Source organism: Primulina eburnea, chromosome 2 (assembly GCF_022965805.1).
Source record: "Primulina eburnea isolate SZY01 chromosome 2, ASM2296580v1, whole genome shotgun sequence".
Taxonomy (NCBI): domain Eukaryota; kingdom Viridiplantae; phylum Streptophyta; class Magnoliopsida; order Lamiales; family Gesneriaceae; genus Primulina; species Primulina eburnea.
The window spans coordinates 5,100,148-5,116,568 of NC_133102.1; the positions used below are offsets into that span (position 1 = coordinate 5,100,148).

Here is a 16,421-nt window from a genome sequence, read left to right on the forward strand (position 1 = left end):
ATATCTTTAATTTTATATATAAAAATAAAAAATATTTATCTAAATTTGAAATCTAAACAATATAAAAACAATCACATATAACTACATATATATATGTATATTAAAAAATAAGATATAATATTACTAAAATAATATATATTTTTTATACAATTTAAAATCAAAATAATCATATATATTAATAATAAAAATATTAAAAAAGCAAATATTCAAACGTTTTTTGATATTGTTCATACTAAACTCGTGATCGGTTTTCGATCGAACAATTTTGAAAACACTATTACAAAATTTTGTAAATGCAGTAAGAATTCTGATGCACCTGGAGCAAAAGCCAATATCTGATATGTTTCACTTGTCACACAATAATTGCCGAGTCAATGAAATAGCTGGCATGAAAATTATCTGACACATTAAACATTTAATGAGTCATCATTGTACCACAAATATGCAATAAAAACACGTCCTTCCCATTGGACCATCTAATTTTTTGGACTCAAATAAACGTCCATTTTGTATATATATATATATATATATATATATATATATATATATATATCAATATATATATATATATATATATATATATATATCATTCCATTAATTTCGATATATAAAATGTAAATAAAATATAATTTTTTTACATAATTTTATTTTTCCATCTTTTTTATAAAAGAAGTTTTTCCAGTGCGGGGTTTTAAAATTTGAACCGACTCTTTTGAAAATCTATACTATTTTATTAAGTTTGAGACATTTAGAGTAATTAATTTTGGTGTCATTGTCTGTTTTAATAATTATATATATTAATAAAATGTTAAAAACTTAATGTAAGTTATATGTAGTTTAGCGGATAGATTCATTGTCTCTTGGGGATTAAGTTGTAGATTCAATTCTCATTGTGGTCATTTTTTTTTATTCTTTTATTTTTTTATTTATATATCAAAAGTACATTATAGTCCCTACTATTTCTTATAATTTTATTTTATTCCTCATTTAAATATAAACCAAATGAATTATAAAAACATATTATACAAGTGCGTGCATCGGTGTACTAGTTCAAAATAAGTCACAGGGTTCGTACCACAACCCATAACCTCTCTTTCTTATAAAATTTTCGAAGAAAAAATTGTAAAATATTTTGGAAAATTATTAAGTTTCGAGTATCTTTTAAATTTAAAAAAATACCCTTAATAAAAAATAATAATTTTATGTATCTAATATCTATTTTAAAAAATACATGCAAATAAAGTGTGTGAATTATAATGCATAACATATACTATAAAGTAGCAAGGAATGTTGAGGTTGCTCACCAGCAGGGAGGAGTAAATTTTTTGGGCCCATAGTATTAAGTATAAAATATTTTTATTTGATTTTTACAAAAAAAAAAAAAAAAAATCAAAATATTATGAATAGGTTTATTGTGAGACGGTCTCACAAGTCTTTATCTGTAAGACGGGTCAACCCTACTGATATTCACAATAAAAAGTAATACTCTTGGCATAAAAAATAATATTTTTTCATGGATGATCCAAATAAGAGATCTGTCTCACAAAATACGACTCGTGAGACCGTCTCATACAAGTTTTTGTCAAATATTATATATCTTCTTGTATAGTAAAGTGTGTGAATTATAATGCATAAATATAGGAATATCATATTTTATTAAGTTCGAAAAAATAATATTTAAAAATGATTTTTATATGTTCATAGTTCAAATCTCATTAAATCTCTTCAATGTGACAAATATTTCATTTAATTATACCAAATTTCGTCAAATCCCATAAAAATCTATGCAATACTAATTTCACATTAAAATTCTACGTGCCCAAACATTCAAAATGGAACTTCTAATTCCAAAACAATATAGTGAATGTCTAAACTGAACACTCAAACCTGATATTTATAGAAAAATACGTGGATCCTTGATGGGCTTATCTTCTATTTTGGCTAGAGATGGGCCAAGGATAGTAGGACCTTTGATGGACATGTCTTCCATGAAGTATCAAATAATATTTTCACTTTTTGATTTTGTCGGTTTGTTTTTTCTGTTTCTATTTATTTTCAATAACTTTTTTTAGACTTTGATGTATCTTAAAAATATAAACTATATTTAAATATATATATTGATTATATCATTTTATTAATTCCGATATAAAAATGTAAATAAAATATGATTTTTTTACATAATATTATTTTACCATCTTTTTTATAAAAGAAGTTTTTCCAGTGCGGGATTTTAAAATTTGAACCGACCCTTTTGAAAATCTATACTATTTTATTAAGTTTGAGATATTTAGAGTAAATAACTTTGGTGTCATTGTCTGTTTTAATAATTATATATATTAATAAAATGTTAAAAATTTAATTCAAGTTATATATAGTTTAGCGGATAGAGTCATTGTTTTTTGGGGATTAGGTTGTGGGTTCAATTCTCACTGTGGTCATTTTTTTTATTCTTTTATTTTTCAATTAATTTTTTAATTTATGTATCAAAAGTACAGTATAGTCCCTACTATTTCTTATAATTATATTTTATTCCTCATTTAAATATAAACCAAATGAATTATAAAAAATATTATATAAGCACGCAACGCGTGTATCGGTGCACTAGTTCAAAATAAGTCACAGGATTCGTACCACAACCCATAACCTCTCTTTCTTATATAATTTTCGAAGAAAAAATTGTAAAAAAATTTGGCAAATTATTCAGTTTCGAGTATCTTTTAAATTTAAAAAAATACCCTTAATAAAAAACTAATAATTTTATGTATCTAATATCTATTTTAAAAAATACATGCAAATAAAGTGTGTGAATTATAATGCATAACATATACTATAAAGTAGAAAGGAATGTTGAGGTTGCTGACCAGCAGGGAGGAGTAAATTTTTTGGGTCCATAGTATTAAGTATAAAATAAATATCAAAATATTATGAATAGGTTTATTGTAAGACGGTCTCACAAGTCTTTATCTGTAAGACGGGTCAATCCTACTGATATTCACAATAAAAAATAATACTCTTGGCATAAAAAGTAATTCTTTTTCATGGATGATCCAAATAAGAGATCTTTTTCACAAGATACAACCCGTGAGACCGTCTCATACAAGTTTTTGTCAAATATTATATATCTTCTTGTATAGTAAAGTGTGTGAATTATTATGCATAAATATAGGAATATCATATTTTATTAAGTTCGAAAAAATAATATTTAAAAATGATTTTTATATGCTAATAGTTCAAATCTCATTAAATATCTTCAATATGACAAATATTTCTTTTAATTAAACCAAATTTCGTCAAATCCCATAAAATTCTATAAAATACTAATTTCACATTAAAATTCTACGTGCCCAAAATTCAAAATGGAACTTCTAATTCCAAATCCCATTTTTTTCTAATTACAAACACATCATTAATAAATTTGACATTTACCTCTCTAAAGTGTTGTAATTTTTATGCTTAAAAAAGGTGATAAGTGGTAAATATCATGGAGGTAAATGCTAAACACTAATTGTTTATATCACATTAATCAAATCACGAATTACAAAATTACAATATTATATTTCATAGTTTTTTAAATGTATATTAATTATTGAGAATGCATTTTTTTTTAAATTTATCAACTTATATAAATTTAATCAATCAATCAATCAAATCAAATATATTATTATTTATCCAATATTATTTCACATCATACTCGAATACTTTAATAATTGTGAACACAGTCTCATCAATCCAACTAAAGGGATCTTAAAATAAATAAACTAATAGATTTTATATAATTATTAATTATTTTAAAAAAATTATTGACAATGCTTTATTGTTAGATACATTACATAAATAAAAATTGATAATAATTTTTTTAGGAGATATATTAAACTTTTTTTTTTAAAAAAAAGACAAAAACCATTTTGGCCCAACATAAAACATGTTGTTTGCTCAATTATTTGTTAATGTAAATAATGAATAAAAAAGATATTAACCAGTTTTGATGAAAATAATCAATACACTTGCAAAATTAACGTAGGAGAAAATCCTTTTTGATGAAAATAATCAATACACTCGCAAGATTGATCTCAAGACATGTTACTAAAATAATATTTTTAATAAAATTTAAAATCAAAATAATTATATGAGTAAGCTCATCAAGATTAGGCTCAATCCAGATTCTGGACCTCCGGCCCAGGTGTGTTCTTATAAATATCATGTTTGAGCGTCCAATTCATTCATTCGTTATATTGATTTTTAACAGCACCCTTAGCTGCTCTCTCATTATATTCTCAGTCTCTAACTTGAGCGTCGAAGGTACTACGTCGAGACATCCTCTCGAGCCCCTTTAACGATCTCTTTCGGAGCATGTGATGAGTCGGATTTTGAAAATAATATTCCAACATTGTAAATGGAGTAAGAAATATGATTCACCTCGAGTGGGAGCCAATATTTGATTTGTCTTACATGTCACACAAGAATTGCTATCGTTGATGGAATTGCTGGCATGTAAGACATCCGACACATCAAACATTTTAATGCATTGGTCCTCCTCCCACGAATATGCAATTAAAAAAACGTGTGGTTCCCCCATTGGACCACTAAATATTTTGGACTCAAATATAGGTTCATTTGAGATTCATAATATTTCTACTTTTGATTTTGTCGGTTTGTTTTTTCTGTTTCTATTTATTTTAAATAATTTTTTTAAAAAAAAACGAGTAGGTCTCTTGTGAGACGGTCTCACGAATCTTTATCTGTGAGACAGGTTAATTCTACCGATATTAACAATAAAAAGTAATACTCTTAGTATTAAAAGTAATATTTTTTTCATAAATAACCTAAATAAGAGATCCGTCTCGTAAAATACGACTCGTGAGATCGTCTCACACAAGTTTTTGATTTAAAAATATGGGGAAGATAAGGTACCTATTTGGTAGCTGAAAATACTTCTAGTTGATACGCAAAACAAATATTTTTTTGAAAGATCCAATCAAACACAACGTTTTATTGTTGAAATGGTTGAAGTAAATATTAATAAGATGTATTTTTTTGAAAATATATCTTTTTAAAAATGAAATTATAAAATTTATTAAAAAATATTATCAAATAAAATCAAGAAAATTAGTGTATGCATAAGTGAACTAAACTGTGAATTGATTGATAAGAGTATAAAAAATAAAAAAAAATGTAAATTACATTATCAAAATATTGTTTTTTCATAATAAAATTATAATAAACTTTATCACTATAGCTTATTGATATCAACCTACCAAATTTGTGAGAGACATGTAGACAACAAACCCTCCACAATTAGAAGAAAACAATAATAATGAGCTTTGCCTAAAAAAATTTCTCCGATGGCATTATTATCGTTATTATTTGAACCTACATTTTTTAAAATTCAAAATAAGTCACGACGATTCGAACCACAACCCATAATCTCTCTTTCTTATAAAATTTTCGAAGAAAAATTGTAAAATATTTTGGAAAATTATTGAGTTTCGTGTATCTTTTAAATTTTAAAAAGGACCCTTAATAAAAAATAATAATTTTATGTATCTAATATATATTTAAAAAATACATGCAAATAAAGTGTGTGAATTATAATCCATAACATATACTATAAAGTAGCAAGGAATGTTGAGGTTGCTGACCAGCAGGGGGGAGTAAATTTTTTGGGTCCATTGTATTAAGTATAAAATATTTTTATTTGATTTTTACAAAAAATTTTTATCAAAATATTATATATCTTCTAGTATAGTAAAGTGTGTGAATTATGATGCATAATTATAGGAATATCATATTTTATTAAGTTCGAAAAAATGATTTTTATATCATTTTTATATGCTCACAGTTCAAATTTCATTAAATCTCTTCAAGACCACAAATATTTCATTTAAAATGAGACAAAACCACCCCAAACTTTTATGTCATCTCAACCTCAAAATACTTTTTTACACTTTATTCGACGCTAGAGTGGTCACATTTTACCGCCCTAGATTGGACCTCTCGGCCAAAACACCAAAAATCCAGAGCTGGCGCACTGGGACGGTCAAATCGTACCGCTGGGGCGCACTCTGCACACAGCTACAACAAATATTGCTTCCGAAACGCCTCTTCCTTTCATAATTTGAAAAGGTAGTAAACATGAAAGTTGTAGTCCTATGCCTTGGATTGCATCCTCAATTGGTCTCAAGTCATTTGAAGGTCTGACTAAAAAATTATGCTCATGTTACCAAAATGAGTCAGTGCAAGAACGACGATACATACGACATACTTCGGGACGCTTTTGACTTGTATTCCACATAGATTTGGACAAAACCCAAAAAACTAAAGTTATAGTCCTTATATCTTAAGCTTTTTTATTGGTAATATCCTCATATCATCTGGATCCATATCCAAATAATTATGCTAAAATCTGTAACCGTTGTCGCACTTCCATCTCATTTCTGCACATCAAAATTCCAATTCCACTTACCCTTACTCTACTTCATTTTCTCCCGTCTAAAGTATCACATTTACATCAATAATTCAATATTCAACTTACACAACCAAACAACCAAATGAACATGAAATCAATAATTTAGCTAACATGACCAAACTTTTCATGCTCTCCATAATACACTCAATAATCCAAGTATGTAACATATCAACATCATAATCGTCTTAACTCAAAATCTTGTCGAATCTCATAAAATTCTATCACACACCAATTTCATTTTAAAATTCTACGCGTCCAAACATGTAAAATGGAATTTCTAATGACAAATCCCATTTTTATCTAACTACACACACTATTATTATATTTGACATTTACCTCTCTACAATGTTATAATTTTTATGCCTAAGAAAGGTGATAAGTGCTAAATACCATGGAGGTAAATGCATAACACTAATTCTTTATCTCGCATCAATCAAATCACGAATTAAAAAATTACAATATTACATTTCACATATTTTTTAAAATGTATATTAATTAATTATTGAGATTGACAAAATTTTAATTTATTGTCTTCTCTCAAATTTAATCAATCAAACAAAAAAATATTATTATTTATCCAATGTTATTTCACATCATACTCAAATATATTTTAATAGCCACAATATTATATGTGAACACAATCTCATCCATCTAACTAAACGGGCCCTGAAAATAAAGAAATTAATAGATTTTATATAATTATTAAATCATAATGAATAAAAAATTATTGATGATGCTTTATTTTTTATAGAGATGTCAATCTACTGGGTATGAGACGAGTTTGGCTAAACCCAAGATTCTTCCCATGAAAAAAAACTTAGACATATTACTCGCCCCACCCAGGTTAAATATTCTTCGGACCCACCCCACCTCGAATACGAAATAGGTTCGGGTAGACCCTGAGACCCGAATTTTTTTAAAATAAAAAGCAATAATTCTTCTCATATGACTGAATTATGAAACAGATAGGCCTCTAAATACAACATTGTGAAAAATTAATTCATGTTTTCGACCACACTTAATAATAACAAACAAAATATTTCCACGACATAAATACTTAAATAAAAAAAAGAGTTACAAGCTCTCCAAAAAAATCTTGACATCCCCAAAAATAAGTCATAACATAATTTAAACAGATCAATATAAAGTCAGTGAGTAGGAAATATTTCAGACACGTTCTTCGGGATTATTTTCCTTTTCATCAAGAATGATGGGACAAGTTGGTAAACTACTTGAAGAATTAACTACAAAATTAAATATAGAAATTACATTGAAAAAATAAAACTGTAATTTCAAATTGTAAAAAAATGTAATTTAAATAGAGAAAGTACAGTAAAAAAATTAAAATGAAAATACAATAATAAAATAAAACTGTGATTTATTTACCTTTCACCCCATCCCACAACCATCTTCGCGAGCATATCAATGCCTCCAAAGTCGTTGTATTAAGTCTACTAAGATGAGGACCAACTATTTTTCCACTATTGCTAAAAACATATTCAAATATAGCAGTTGACATAGAAATAGCTAATATCGTTATGGTTGATGTGAGCTACTAAAAAAATGAAAATTAATAAAAATAAAACACTAGAATATTTATACTCACATATATGGGGCGAGTATGAGGCGGGTATTATAGGACCTATGATCCGTCCCATATCCGGACGGGTCTGAAAAATTGGACGTGAAACCCGTCCCATGACCTATTTAGTATACCCAAAACCTTCTCATATACGTGGGTCCATTAAAGATCTGGGTAAAACCCGGACTCATTGACATCCCTAATTTTTTACATAAATAAAAATTGATAATATTTTTTTACGAGCGATTAAACTTCTTTAAAAAAAAGATATTAACCATTTTGGCCCAACATAAAACGTGTTGTTTGCTCAATTCTTTGTTAATTTAAAGAATGAATGTATGTCTATTTTATGTTTTATTGCTTCTTTAAATTATTATTATTATTATTATTATTATTATTAGTCAATAAAATAATATCATTTTTAGTTAAAAAAATGTTCAAAATTTAATTTTTATTTATTTATTTTAACATTGAGAGTTACTTTAATTTTAGTGTGCGTTATCGTGTAATCTTCAACTCGTAACAAATTTGCCCCTATGCTGAATTAATTTTCCATGTTATTTTTCCTATTCATATCTAATAGAAAAAATTTCCAGAATAAAATCATATTTTAAACAAAAAATCGATGGAAATATCTAAAAAATTGTTTATGTCATAATATGTAGGACCGATCGCTAGTCGTTTTAGCAAAATTTAAAGCTAATGATAATTGTGCAACTCAAATTTTTTAAACCACATAGCAGCCCAAAAATCATGGGTAGATCGCTCTATCAACATGGATAATTATTACATCTCAAAAATCTCTATTTCAATAATTGTGTTATTTGCAATCAATGAGGATCGAATACATGAACTTGACTTTGATACTAATTGTAGGACCGAACGCTCGTCATTTTACCAAAAACTATAGCTAGTTGTAATAGTACAAATCAAAATTTTTAAACCATATAACAATCCAAACATCATTGTTTGATGCTATCAACAGAGACAATTATTACACCTCCACGTAATACATTTTGTATAAAAAAAGTTCAACGAAGACCCAACATTTATTCAAATTTGACATCTCATTTAAAAACATTTAAAAAAAAACTTTGACATTTCTAAATTCAATTTAACGATTTAGAGGTTCTCACCTGGTTTCCTTGTTACCTCTAATTCAGAATTCCATTATGGTCATACATTTACTAAATAATAATAAAAATAATAAGATGACATAATTTTTCATTTTTGTTATCGTTATTAGCTAATTCTCAATTTTAGTCCACTAATTTGTATATTTATTCACAATTCGACAATTTTTTTATCGGAGTGCTAGTTTGACATTGGAGAATAGTGACGTGACGGACATTGCAAGTGTCCGATTTCATACCAACACTCCAGTGAAAAGTACCAAATTTGGAAAAAAAAAATTGTAAAAGTTAACGAACTAAACTGTAAATTACTAGATAAAAGTAACAAAAATAAAAAATTTACGTAAATTACATGACCAAAAATATTATTTTTTCATAATAAAATTATAATAAACATGATCATTTTAGCTTGTTGATATCAACCTACCAAATTTGTGAGAGACATCTAGACAACAAACCCTCCACAATTAGAAGAAAACAAATAATAATGAGCTTTGCCTAAAACTATTTCCATTTAATGCTTAGTCTTCCCTAAATTTCCCTAAATTTTGATGCCAGAGAGCCCTAATCTTGCACCCCCATCTCCATTTTGATGTATATCTGCTCTAGATTGAATGCTACAATTTGATCCAATTCCACGATATTCTACAATCGATAGCCTCCCAAACGAAAAGGTGCCGTTTTTTTCTTCAATCAATCAGCAAAATATGCCGTGTTTTATCCTCCACAGTTTTCATGCAAATCCAAGAAACGCCTGCGTACAAGAGTCGCGCGCTTAGTTACAAGGTAAAATCCCACGTATAATGTGGTAAACATTTCAAGTTTTTTTTTCGGCTGCATGATCAATCTATGAAAAGGTATACAAAAATACTAGCTGATATATTAGGCAGAAATTAAGGATGTTGGGAGAAATAAATCCTTGATCTGCATTGCGAGCTGTAGGTCACGCCATTTTGATTACAATGATTTGTGCTGAATTCTGAAAATATCAGAAGGAAGAAATGATGTTGATTGCCTGGTATAATCCCTGAAAAATGGTTAGTACACCTTCGGATTCTTGCAACATAAAGGGACTGGAACAGAAACCGAATCCGGAAGATCCGATCACAGTTAATAAATCCGGGCAGAATTTTGTCACTTGTATTCACAGAGCCAAACTTGCCGAAAAATTTCGGAATATAGATATAACGTGGGACAAGAATCTCATCAGCCACTCCCTTCACATTACGGTAGAGAATCCTTTTGATGAAAATAATCAATACACTTGCAAGATTGATCTCAAGACATGGCAGTTTTGGGGTAAAAAGGGCCTCAAATCATTCAAAGTCGACGAGAGTCGGGTGGACGTTTTCTGGGATTTAAAGTCTGCAAAATTTAGCAACAGTCCAGAACCCAAGTCCGATTATTATGTCGCCATCGTGTCTGAGAAGGAGGTGATTTTACTGCTTGGTGATCAGATGACAGAGGCCTTGAGAAGGACAAAGTGCAGACTGTGTTCAGAAGGTGCGATTTTGGTGAACAAGAAAGAAGTGGTATTTGCCAAGAAATGCTTCTGCACCAAAACCACATTAGGCCAAGGGAAAAGGGAGCATGATATCATCATCGAATCAGCCTTGTCCGGTCCTTACGACCCAGAAATGTGGATAAGTATAGATGGGATTGAGTCGATTCGCATAACAAATCTGCATTGGAGATTCAGGGGTAACGAAACAATTGTGGTGGATGATGTGAATGTGGAGATATTATGGGATGTTCATGATTGGCTTTACAATGGACTAGGCTCAGGAGGGGGCACGTTTATCTTCAGGCAAGGAGGAGAAGAAGAAGAGTCTTCATACTTGGAATTCTGCCATTTTCTTTATGCTTGGAAGCTTGAAACTGAAGAGGCTAATTTTGATGGTTCAAAGTTCTAATTGTACATCATCTATAAGCTGCAACGTTGTACATGATCGAGGACTGGTTGATTTTAATGTGTAATTTCGATTTACTCTATCCAGTTTTCTATTAATGTTGTTTCGATTTTTTTTTCTCTCACAAAATTAAATTAAATTCCAAAGCATTTGAAAAATGGCGAGCCTCACTATGTGTGTGTGTGTGTGTACGAATCAACAAGGGACCCTTTCCTCGGACAATGTTAGTGCATCATGGGTGCACGAAGTATGCATTGAGTAAGTCCAGATGGCCGAGTGCGTGCGTGATGCATAAAATGTGCAACGATACACTGAATCAGTCACGGGCTTGGCTAGTCGGACAAAACTTCATCTAATGTGTGTTTCAATGCTAGCTCAGACACACGGGAGCTTGGGGAGTTCCGACCATTCGAGCATTTGGTCAAGCACTCAAACCTCTGTAGTCTGTCCTGAGGAGTTAGTCCACTGTTGGACTGATTATATCCTCGTTAAGCCCGAATGTAAGCGTATGTGTTGAGAGTTAGTCACATGTCCATCCTTGGTGTCAGCCACTCGTTGCTAGGAGTATCATCTATCCCTCTTGTAATCTTGTTAATATTTATGTATGGAATAACATAATGATCTATCACAGGAAAATAAATTATACTTGAGAAGTAGTTCACTGGAAAGATCTTCTGATTTACTGCGTCATCAGGGGAAGGTTTACTTGATAAAAGCAGCAAGGATAAGGGCATCCAATAGCAACCAGTGTAATGAATCTCACATTTTCCACAAGGAGCTGGAGTCTGAATGGTGTATCAGAAACTAACAATGGAAAAGAACTAACTGAATGTTCTGGATTTCATTTTTGTTCCATTCGGTCCTTGTTTTTCATTTTAGTGTTTGAGTCCATTAAGGACTGAAACTCTAAACTTAACTGTGCCATAATTTATTTCACTGTGAGGACGACTCTAGATATTCATGCAGAGATGTATGAAAATGTTATGCAAGAAAAGAAAAGAAACATTGAACAGTTTCTCCGTGCGCTGTATCCCGAGGTGTGTAGCAAGCTTACAAGAATAAAAGAAATTAAATTAAAAACCGAAGCAGTCGAAGCTGAGACTAAACAAAGGTATTCGATCATATAACAAGTAACTATTTTTAGTCCATATGGATGGATTGAACAAAAATTAGCTTTGTAGTTTATTTTGCTATCTGTTTATACCTATGTTTAGCACAATATTTTCTGCTGTAATAAAAAATTACTGTGTGGTACCAAATGTTGGGATATTTAGAACATGATTATAATGAATATGGTCCTGAGGATAAGAAAACATTGCATTCAATTGCTGATGAAAGTAGAATCAATAAATATGAATTGCTGGATGGTCCAATGGAAATGTTTGTGGTATGGAGCGCAGGCTAATGAATGTATCTGGTCCTAAAGTTGAAATTGGTGCTATCGAAAGCTAAGAGAAATTATTGTGAAAGATCCATGTAGTATGGATTTATCTGGCAAATTGAGGTTACATATGACTTCTTCCTAATCATTGCATTAAAATGTATGGGTGTTGAATAAAAAATATATCTTTTACAAAACCAGATTAATAAAATTACACAATGTTATGGCTTTCCTTTTATTTGTAATTGATTATATGCTTCTTTCTATCGGCTGGCAAATGTGTTCTATTTTTCTTCTGCATTTTCTGATTGCTTGTAAACTTTTTTACATGAAATGTTAGCTTTCCGCTATTTATATGTTGGAATATTTGACCTTCCGCCAAGGGAGCATGCAGCTGAGCATAATGTCAGACAGTATTGACTTGAATGATATACATATTTCAATTGAAATTTCCAAAAATTCTAAATTCCAAAGTTTATCACACCAACTGTTGCCTGGCATTCGAGCCAAGCGTGTCTGTAGATAAAGACAAGATTATCTTTGTTGAAATTCTGTTTGCTCAGTTGTACAAACTGCTTCCTCGCATAAGCACATTTGAAACAATTTGAAAATTCTTGAAAATAATAGTCGAGCCATTACATTTTAGATGAGCATCATCTCATAGATCCTTGGAGTTCATGGTGTTTTTGGAGGCAGATAACTTCTTAAGTTGTCTAAGAAAAGACGTTGTTGCTCGAAAAGCTCACAAGCACCCACGAGACCTTTGAACAGATTTCTCACAAGCAACACATGAATTTGTAAGTTGTCAACTCTACTCCTTAGTCAATTGTGGGTGTATTTGCCTAGGTATCTGCTGGTTTGCCCACCCTTTTACATACATGCATGTTTAAATACTCTTTTACCCAAGGCTGTGTCAACTCCTAGAGCGCAAGTGAAACTAGTGTTCCATTCAAGTTCAGATTGGCACTGGCTTCTGGTTGAAGGGTGCTTTAGTTCAATGGAAAGTTAGTAATTAGTCATTGTTCATTTCAGAAGGATTTGGCCACATACAATTCACAAAAGACCTTCACCATCGATCCTAAAAAAATTATTATATAGTTTCTTAAATATATTTTTGATAATTCTGTACTCCTTTCCAAGATAACAGAAAGACAAAAACTTGTGTGAGACGATTCACGAGTCATATTTTGTTAGACAAATATTTTATTTGGCTAAGAGTGTTACTTTTTATTGTGAATATCAGTTCAGAAATTGTTGATTTCTTATCTTTTATTTGTAAAATATATTAAGGAAAAAAATATTTGAACTATTTTTACTTTTCTTTTAAATTTATATTATTTATATAAATTAAATTAAATATAGTATCAAAACTTGACAAGAATTTGACTTATCAAATTCAGTAACCTAATTGATTTAAATATCGGATAAAATATTTATTTCAGGAAATAAAATATTTTTATATACACCAAAAAATATAACACATCATCGCTTACTTCTATTAGTGAGTCTTATGTGAGACTGTTTTACGGATCTTAATTTGTGAGATGGGTCAACCCTACCCATGTTCACAATAAAAAGTAACACTCTTAGCATAAAAAAATAATATTTTTTCATGAATGACCCAAACAAGAGATCCGTCTCACAAATACGACCCGTACGACCGTCTCACACAAGTTTTTGTATACTTCTATTGCTCCTATTCTTGGAACATTCTACTCGTTTAGTATATTATATTTTCATCGCAAAAAATAAAATCAAACATTATCATGTTTTATCATCATACATTTTACATCTCAACATGATTACTAATTTTCATTTAGTTATTATCACTTCAGGCATAGTTTGGTACACATGATAGGATAAACATGTGATATATAATATAAGGATAAGTTAATGATAAATAAGATGTAGGATATTATATTTAATGTTTGGTATGATTTTAATAAGAGTGATTAAATTTATATATTAGATTGTAATGACAAAATTAACCTTATCATGATAAATTTTATAATTTCGAAGTTGTTGCTTGAGTTCATATTTTTTACCTGTTCATGCGCCGATAGTGCTTGCATGATTTATTTATTTTTACCTAATTTTATATATTATATAATATGATAATCGAGCCTTTGATTTTGTGAGTCAAGTCAAATATCAATTTTAAGGTTAATCGAGTAATACTAATAATTTTATTGAGATTTATAAAAATTATTTATGTAATTATCTCGAATTCATTTATATAAATATCATATTATATAATATATAAAAAAAATAAAAATATTTATTTGATTTTAATTTCTACCTACGAGCATATATTTATAAAAAAATCATTTATAAATTGAGGGTAATTAAGTCATTTGTAGTGTATTTTATCATTAAATTAAAATTATCACACCTAATTGAAGAGATATTTTATCCTTCTAAAAAATTATTTATCAAGGGCCCATGATATTATCATGAGTTTTTTAAAAATGTACCAAACATGGGATAATGATTATTTATCAATATTTCCCTTATATCATGTACTAAACTATATTCTTGACTAATATTCTAATACAATCTATTTTTAATTATTCATGCACCGAGTGATATTTTATATCCAAAATAAATGTCCTAAAAATTAAACTATCCACTATCGGCATCACGTAAATAATATTGTTTGTAGAGTACTGCGTTAGTCGATAAATTTACACGATTCCCACAACGGTTATTAAAAACAAAAAACAAAAATTGGATATAATAGAGATAATCAACCGTGCACATGTATAATTATGGACATGCTCGTCCTTATATGGAAACAAATGTCGGGCCAATATTAGCAACCAAATCTATCTCACACGAGATGCTAAGAATTCAACCATTTTAAATATTTTTTTTCACAAAAACAATCCAGAAACATGAAAAATAAAATATAATCCCATCAATTTTTTTACAAGAAAATTACTAAAAAATCCCAACTATGAAATTTCATCTTTTAAATGTCATTAATGAGTTAATAGTAAACATTAAGTGGGTGTGTTTAATCAAGAGTTTTGATGACTTTTCCTGATTTTTTTAAATGATAGATTTTTGTTAATATGATATATCTATACTTCTACACTATTAAGTGTGAGGACATGATAATAACTATCTAGAGAGAACACCAACTTTTTTCCTTTCAATTTTACCCTTATATGATACTGATATTACACTTTTGTTATTTATTTTTTTAAATTTCAGCACACACTTTTATTTTTATTTTTATTTATTTTCAAACATTCAAATATCAATTTAGTCCCTCCATAATTTGTTAAATTTCACTTTAGTCCATCGATAATGATAAAAAAGATTGTACACACACGCCTCACGTGTGCAGAGTAACTAGTTTTTATTAACTTTCATAGAATCTCACATATTATTTACAAATAAGTATGTGGATTCCTGTAGATTTTTTTACAAGTTTTTTATGATTTTGTATCTATTTATAAAATATTATTTTTATTAATTTATTTGAACTAATAATTAATTTAGTTTTAAAATTTATATTAATAAATAAATTTAATTCTTTAAAATTTAAATATTTAATCATTAAATATTTATGTTTATATGTGGATTTGTATCGTATGTTTGTAAATTTTAAAAAGACATCACTATATTAATAAAATTAAGGGGAATTGTAAAATAAATCTAGTCATATAATTGAAATTAATAGCACTTTTTCAATAAATAAATTAAATATTTTGACTAAAAATTTATTTTTTTATTTCTTTTTAATATTTTCAATTAATCTATAAACTATCATATTTTATAAAAAAAATTATATTTACAAAATGATAAATAATAATCTTTTCACAATAATATAAAAACAAAGTATATCCTTTGTCACTTAAAAGTAAAGAAGAGATATAAACTTTTGAATTGGTAGGATTGAAGATGAAATCGAAGGCATTTGCGGTTAATACAAGTCTTCCTT

At 28.7% G+C, this 16,421-nt stretch overlaps 1 protein-coding gene and 1 long non-coding RNA gene across 2 annotated transcripts; both read left to right on the forward strand.

Annotated features, from left to right (window-relative positions):
* Positions 1-9,737: 9,737 nt before the first annotated feature.
* Positions 9,738-11,173, forward strand: LOC140822541 (uncharacterized). The gene is made up of 2 exons (XM_073183316.1): positions 9,738-9,967; positions 10,124-11,173. The coding sequence occupies exon 2, from the start codon at positions 10,216-10,218 to the stop codon at positions 11,092-11,094; it is 879 nt and encodes a 292-aa protein (XP_073039417.1). The 5' UTR covers positions 9,738-9,967; positions 10,124-10,215; the 3' UTR covers positions 11,095-11,173.
* A 608-nt stretch (positions 11,174-11,781) lies between these two features.
* Positions 11,782-12,823, forward strand: LOC140824512 (uncharacterized). Its single transcript, XR_012116363.1, has 3 exons — positions 11,782-11,838; positions 11,979-12,202; positions 12,492-12,823. It is a non-coding gene; the product is annotated as an uncharacterized lncRNA (long non-coding RNA).
* Positions 12,824-16,421: the final 3,598 nt, after the last annotated feature.